Source organism: Bison bison, unplaced genomic scaffold, assembly GCF_000754665.1.
Source record: "Bison bison bison isolate TAMUID 2011002044 unplaced genomic scaffold, Bison_UMD1.0 scf7180017864192, whole genome shotgun sequence".
Classification (NCBI taxonomy): domain Eukaryota; kingdom Metazoa; phylum Chordata; class Mammalia; order Artiodactyla; family Bovidae; genus Bison; species Bison bison.
In genome coordinates, this window is record NW_011494764.1 from 4806261 (window position 1) to 4812946 (window position 6686).

Genomic DNA, 6686 nt, shown 5'->3' on the forward strand with positions numbered 1-6686 from the left:
AAAGTGGTCCTGGCTGTCCGCCTGGGGGAATGTTCTTTGGAGAAAGGCTTGTGTGCAGGTGAGGAAGAGACGGAGGTGGGGAGGTGGGTGACCCTGGGATGCCGAGGTGGCAGAGATGAGTGAGCCCCCATCTCTGGGGGCAGGGGGCCTTGCCCATGGGGGAAGAGGGGTTTCTGGGAGAGCTCTGGGTTCTCCTCCACCCCCCATCCCCCCGACCCAGGGCTGCTGGCCTCTGTCAGCTGGAGGGAAATTCAGCCTTTGGGATCGTGCTGGCTGCTGGGCTCCCAGGGCAAGATAGTCTCCTCCAGGTAAAGTGAAGGGAGGCTTGTGTTCAGGATGGCGAGGGGCTTGGGCAGTGTGGCTCCATGTGTAGGGAGTGGCTGCAGGCGCCTGGGGGCACAGGCACGTGGCGATTTGTGTCTCTGAGCACCTGGGTGAATAAGCGTGGACAGTGTGTGTCTGTAGTTGTAACCAGATGCTCGGGTTGTGGGCAAGCTGTGATGTGCATTTATGTGCCCATGTATGCATTTGGTCCCTGTGTTGTTGGTACGTGTGTGTGCGAAGTTGAGTGTGTGTCTGTGTCTGCACCAAAGTGGGAACACGTGTGTGTGTTGGGCTCCGTCGGTGTGTGTTGGATGTGCTGTACGGGGCGATTTTGTTTCACGTGTGCTGTGTGTGTCTTGCGTGCGTGCCTGGGTTTCTGTGTGCTGCTGTGCAAGGAGGGCTCTGTTCTGGTCCTGGGTCGCTCGGCCACCAGGGGCCCAGACGGGACTCTGAGGGAGCTGGCGGGGGCCCTTCTGGCAGTGACACCCACAGGATTAAAGGGTGGAGGAGTGGGTGGTGTGTGGTGTGCGTGTGTAGGTGTGCTGTAGGGCTGTGTGGGCCCTGGGACCTCACCTGTTGGCCTGAGTCCCAGCCATGACTTCACTGCTCCATCACCCTGTGATGGGTGGAGTGGGGGGTGGCTGACTGGCATTTCCAGAGGTGGGGGAGCGGAGTCTGTGTGTGGCCCCCGATGCCCTGGTGGGCCTGTCTCTTTCGTTCTGCACAGCCCCCTGGGATTGAGCTACTGTTAGGGTCTCCAGGTGTGGAGACTGAGGCCCAGGGGAATTAAAGCCTTAACATTAACATTAGGAACAGATGTGGGACAGAGCCAGGCTCCAGGCCCAGAACTCTCTGTGTCTCCTGGTTCTGTGGGGATCTCACTGCATCTCTGAGAAGCAGTTTCACAGATGACCTGGCTGGGGCTTAGAGATACCACGTGGCTTCCTAGTGAAAGGACTGTGGGCCGCCGAGCACCCAGGAGGCACTGAGTTGGGGTGAGACATGTGTCCTTCTGGGTTTAGTCTCCTCGCTGTCTCATGTCTTAAGCACGACCGTCTGTATTTATGCACCAGGAGACTGAGGCTGGCAGAGCCGGTGACTCGCTGGCTACATTTATGGCAGAGACTGGAAGGAGCGTTCCTGTTGTGTCCTCTTGGCCAAGCAGTCACGTCATGCGTGTTGGGTCCCTGTATGTCCCCGGGGGCCGGGCTCTCAGGAGAGGCAGGTGTTTGTCCAGTGGCACGAGGCCCCAGCCAACGGTGTGGACACCTCCTGGAATCCCCCTGCTCCCCCAGCTCCTGAGAAGCCACCATGGAGAATGGGAGCGGGCCAGGCAGCCCCAGCACCATGTCCCCGGCTCCCAGTGAGGCTGTCCTGGGCCCTGCGTACAAGGTGGTCTCCGTCTTCCTGGTGCTCCCCGTGTGCGTGGTGGGCATCGTGGGCAATGCCATAGTGGTCCTGGTGGTGCTGACCACCCGGGACATGCACACGCCCACCAGCTGCTACCTGGTCAGCCTGGCCCTGGCAGACCTCACTGTGCTGGTGGCTGCAGGGCTGCCCAATGTCTCCGAGAGCTTGGCTGGGCAGTGGGTGTACTGCGGCTGCCTGGGCATCACCTATTTGCAGTATCTGGGCATCAATGCCTCCTCCTGCTCCATCCTGGTGTTCACGGTGGAGAGGTATGTGCACCCCCAGTACCCGCCCCCGCCAACAGGTCAGGACTTCCTGGCTGTGGTCCTTGGTAAACTGAGGCTGCTCTCCTTTAATGAAGGGGGTTCTGGGTGAGACCCTGGAGGAGCCCGGTGGAGGGGGGCAGGTGCCTGGAAGTGGGTTTCTCATCTCACCTCTGCTGCTGACTTGCTGTGGGATGCCAAGGCAGCCTGGCACTCCTTGGGCACAGTATTCCCCTTGGGAATGTGGGCGCTGGACCGGACAGTCCCCGGGCCTGTTCCAGCTCTGAAGTTAACACCTGAGAGGCAATTCAGTGTCTCAGGAGGTAAATGCTGAAGCCCGCTGACTGGGTTCAGTATCAGCTCTGCTCCTTCCCAGCTGTGTGGCCTTTAGCACATTGGCCCAGAGACTCAGTGTCTCATCCAGGGGCACACAGACTGGGGACAGAACCCAGGCCTCTGACTTACATACGCTGGCCCAGTCCTGCCTCTTGCCCACTGTGCCATCTGGGATCATAGTGTCCTTGACAACTTAGCCCGAGACCTTTGGTGGTGAGCAGTAGGAAGCCTGCCGGAACTTGCACAGAGGTCAAGGTCTTTGCAGGGGCACCTCTGCCTCGTGGGCCTGGCCAGACCTTAAGGGGCTGTGTATTCTGACTCGGGCCCACTTTCCCCTCTTGAGACTGGTGTCTTGTTCTGCCAGCCCCCGAGGCTGCCTCAACGTGGCCATTCCGCTCCCCAGATCTCCACAACCTCCCAGGTCCATAGTGAAAGGGCCGATTAAGCCATCACATCACTTTCGGTTCCTCATCGGGGAATCTGATTGTCCGAGTGCATCAGGTGTCCCCACTGCAGCCCAATAGCCCAGGAGGGCAGGTGGGTCACGGGACCGCCCTGTGGCCTGGAGGTACATCGCCATCTGCCACCCAATGCAGGCACAGACCATGTGCACCACGGCACGGGCCAAGCGAGTCGTGGTGGGCATCTGGGGGACCACGTCCGTGTACTGCCTGCTCTGGTTCTTCCTGGTGGACCTGGATGCTGGCGGGTGCCGGGGCCTGTAGTGCGGCTACCCGGTGGCCTGCAGCCTGTACCTGCCCATCTACCTGCTGGACTTCACCGTCTTCTTCCTCACATCCCTACTGGCAGCCACAGTGCTCTATGGACTTATTGCAAGGATCTTGTTCCGGAGCGCCCTGGAGCACCTGCCACAGCTTGGGGACCAGCACGGGGACAGTGAGGCCCAGCCGGAGGCAAGAGCCCTGGGGAGACAGCCCTGTGAGCCAGGCGGGGTGCGGGGGCCAGCTGCCACGAGGCCAGAGGCTTCCCTTCATCCAGGAAGCAGGTACGAGGTCTCCCCAGGCTGGGGGGTGGGTGGGGGCGGTTTGCGCAGAGATAGGGAGTTTCGGCAAAGGGGTGAATGGACGGGGCTGGGGGTGCTGGCTCCACCCCTGTTCACCCACTCACTCAGCAGGTGTCTCTGGGCACAGATTGTGTGCCCAGCAAGGTTCTAGGTGCTGGAAGCTGGGGAGAACAGAACAAGATAAACATCCTGCCTTTGGGGCTCATGGTAAGACAAGTATACACTTGTTCTGCAGAATACTGCCCAGAAGAGAGGGAGTTTAGGGGAAAGTTCAAAAAGGCCTTGCTGAGGTGACAACTGAATTAAGATCTGAAATTGGCAGCAGGGCAGACCAAGCAGATACCCAGGAAGTGGTTCAGGTGGGGAGAAACAGAGGGAGGCCCTGGTGCATGAATGGTCAGGAAGGATGGGGGGAGTGGGGTGGACACTCCGGGGGCCCTGGAAGCACTCAGCCCTGACTGGGGCAACTCTGGGGGTCCTGAGAGGAGGGACCACATCTCAGGATTCAGGGGATCCGTACACGTTTGCAGCCCAAGACAGGCCTGTACAGGCTCCCACGTGTAACCACGATGGGCACGTGGAGAGGCTGAGGCGGGGGTGGGCTGAGCAGAGAGGGTCCCTGTGGATGAGCAGCTGAGACGTGAGATGGGTAAAAATAAAGGGGGAGACATAGAGACCAGGGAGAGGGAAGCAGAGAGACAGACACAGAGACAGGGAGACGGGGGGAGAGAGAGAGAGGGAGGGACTGGGAAAACTTGAGAGTACCTTGGGCAGCAAGGAGATCAAACCAGTCAATCCTAAAGGAAATCAACCCTGAATATTCATTGGAAAGACTGATGCTGAAGCTGAAACTCCAATACTTTGGCCACCTGATATGAAGAGCTGACTCAATGGAAAGACCCTGATGCTGGGAAAGATTGAGGGCAGGAGGAGAAGGGGACGACAGAGGATGAAATGGTTGGATGGCATCACCAACTCAATGGACTTGAGTTTGAGCAAACTCTGGGAGATAGTGAAGGACAAGGAAGCCTGGTGGGCTGCAGAGACACAGAGACAGAGAGGGAGACACAGAGAGAGACAGACGAAAACAAACAGTGAGAGGGAGAGACAGAGAGAGACGGAGAGACAGAGATACACACACACAGAGACAGAGGGAGAGAGACATGAGGAGACAGAGGGAGAGACAGAGAGAAACGGAGAACCAGAGGCACTGAGTGGTCAAGGCCTGCTTGCACTCGAGCTGTAGCATGGCCCCAGTACAAAGCTACGGACACACAGGTGGCACACTTCCTGGGGCAAAGGAGTGATGACTTCATGGGGGTCCCTTACCCCCACCTCCCCATAGACCAATTCCTGAAGGACACTGCAATTCTCCTGATGCCACAAGTGGAGATGGAGGCTCAGAGAGGTGCAGGGGGCTGGCCGAGGTCACCCAGCTTAGGCTTGCTGGCCTCAGCACTTACACTCCACGCTCTGCCCCCCGCACTCTGGAGGCAGCAGCAGGCAGAGGCCAAGATAGAGCAGACGAGGGGACCCCCGAGACCTCCCCTCAGCTCTGGGGTCCCCAGGAAGTTCTCTGCACAGATCAGTGATGGCTGTCCCTCTGTGTGGCCAAGACATCTGCCCGTTCCCCTCCCACTGACCCTCCTCCTTCCCAGGGATGCCGTGCCCCTGGGCTGGCAGTGGGAAGTCGGAGCCCAGCATGTCCCTTTTCTCAGCCTGCCTGGCGCCTCACTCCTGAGCTGGAAGAACAGAATGGGGTGCAGACTGGGGACGTGACTGTGGCTGGCGGGCCACCAGGACAGCGGCGTGCACAGACGGGCTGCAGGAGAAGCTGGCTCATAGTGCACATGCTGTGTGATCGCTCACTCGGAGCCTCTGCTTCCTCTTATTGTTTTTGTTTTTGCCTCGAGGCTTGTGGGGTCTTAGCTCCCCAACCAGGGATTGAACCTGGCCCACAGCAGTGAAAGCCCCTGAGTTTTAACCACTGAACTGCTGGGGAATTCCCTTCCTCTTCCTTCAGGTGGAGGTGATACAGCGCCACTGGGAGGTCGGGGGCAGGGAATGTAACCCGAGTGCCAGCAGCCACTGCGCCCACTTGGGCTTCCCTGAGGCACCACTCCAGGCATCCAGTCTTTATTTGCTGGGGGTCTGAGAGGTCTGGGGGGCGGGGTGCACCAGGGGGCACAGGGCAGTGAGCATTTACCACCCGAGGTGGGGCTATTCCATCAGTGTGTCGACCAGCACGGCTTTGAATGCCGGCCCTGGGTTCCTGCATGGGAAACGTTTAGTGTAGAGCCCAGTGGGTACGCTGTAGTAATTTCAGTGATACTGCAATTACGTTCTCATCACACGCTCAGCAAACACATCCTGAGGCAGGAGCCACAGCCTCAGCTCAGCCGCTGGCCCTGCTGGCCCCACAGTGTGAAGGGTGACGGTGGTTGCCCACCAGGCCCTCCTGCCTGCAGGTCACCAAGATGCTGGTGGTGGTCGTGCTGCTGTTTGCCGTCCTGTGGATGCCCTACCGCACGCTGGTGCTGCTCAGCTCCTTGGTGGCTCAGCCCTTCCTGGACCCTTGGGTGCTCCACTTCTGTCGCACCTGCATGTATGCCCACAGCGCCATCAACCCCATCATTCACAGCCTCATGTCCCAGAAGTTCCGGGCGGCCTTCTGGCCGCTATGCCAGTGTGGGTCAGAGGGGCCACAGAGGTGCACGGCCGGCCTCAGCACCGCCAGCTACAGCATGGTCCGAGACACCCCCCAGAAGGCGCAGACCAGTGGGAGCGAGGTTGTCGGCCCTCAGGCAGCTGGGCCCCCACTCCCACAGCAGGGGCCTGGATTCAGCACAGTCTGAGGGCCGCCCTCCCCCTGCCCAGCCCCTCCCGCCTCCTTCGGTTTGCTCCCCTGCTGGATCCTGTCTGCTGATGGCTGGCGGGGCCAGGAGATGGGCAGACACCCCTTTGCTCTGTCCCTGGGCCACAGTGTGAGAGTGGGGCTGTCTCGGGTCATGAACAGAGCAGAGTGCTGTTTCTTCTGGCCTGCTGCTGCTGCTGCTAAGTCGCTTCAGTCGTGTCCGACTCTGTGTGACCCCATAGACGGCAGCCCATCAAACTCCCCCGTCCCTGAGATTCTCCAGGCGAGAATACTGGAGTGGGTTGCCATTGTCTTCTCCAATGCGTGAAAGGGAAAAGTGAAAGTGAAGTCGCTCAGTCGTGTCTGACTCCCAGTGACCCCTTGGACTGCAGCCTACCAGGCTCCTCCATCCATGGGATTTTCCAGGCAAGAGTACTGGAGTGGGGTGCCATTGCCTTCTCCGTCACTGAGCCAT

General features: G+C 59.6%; 1 protein-coding gene across 1 annotated transcript; it reads left to right on the top strand.

The window, feature by feature from the left end:
• The first annotated feature begins 1635 nt into the window (after window positions 1-1635).
• Window positions 1636-6212, top strand: LOC104991501 (thyrotropin-releasing hormone receptor-like). The gene is given in 4 exon segments (XM_010844000.1): window positions 1636-2003; window positions 2902-3243; window positions 3294-3339; window positions 5826-6212. Coding segments are annotated over 4 exon segments (1143 nt in total).
• The last annotated feature ends 474 nt before the right edge of the window (window positions 6213-6686 follow it).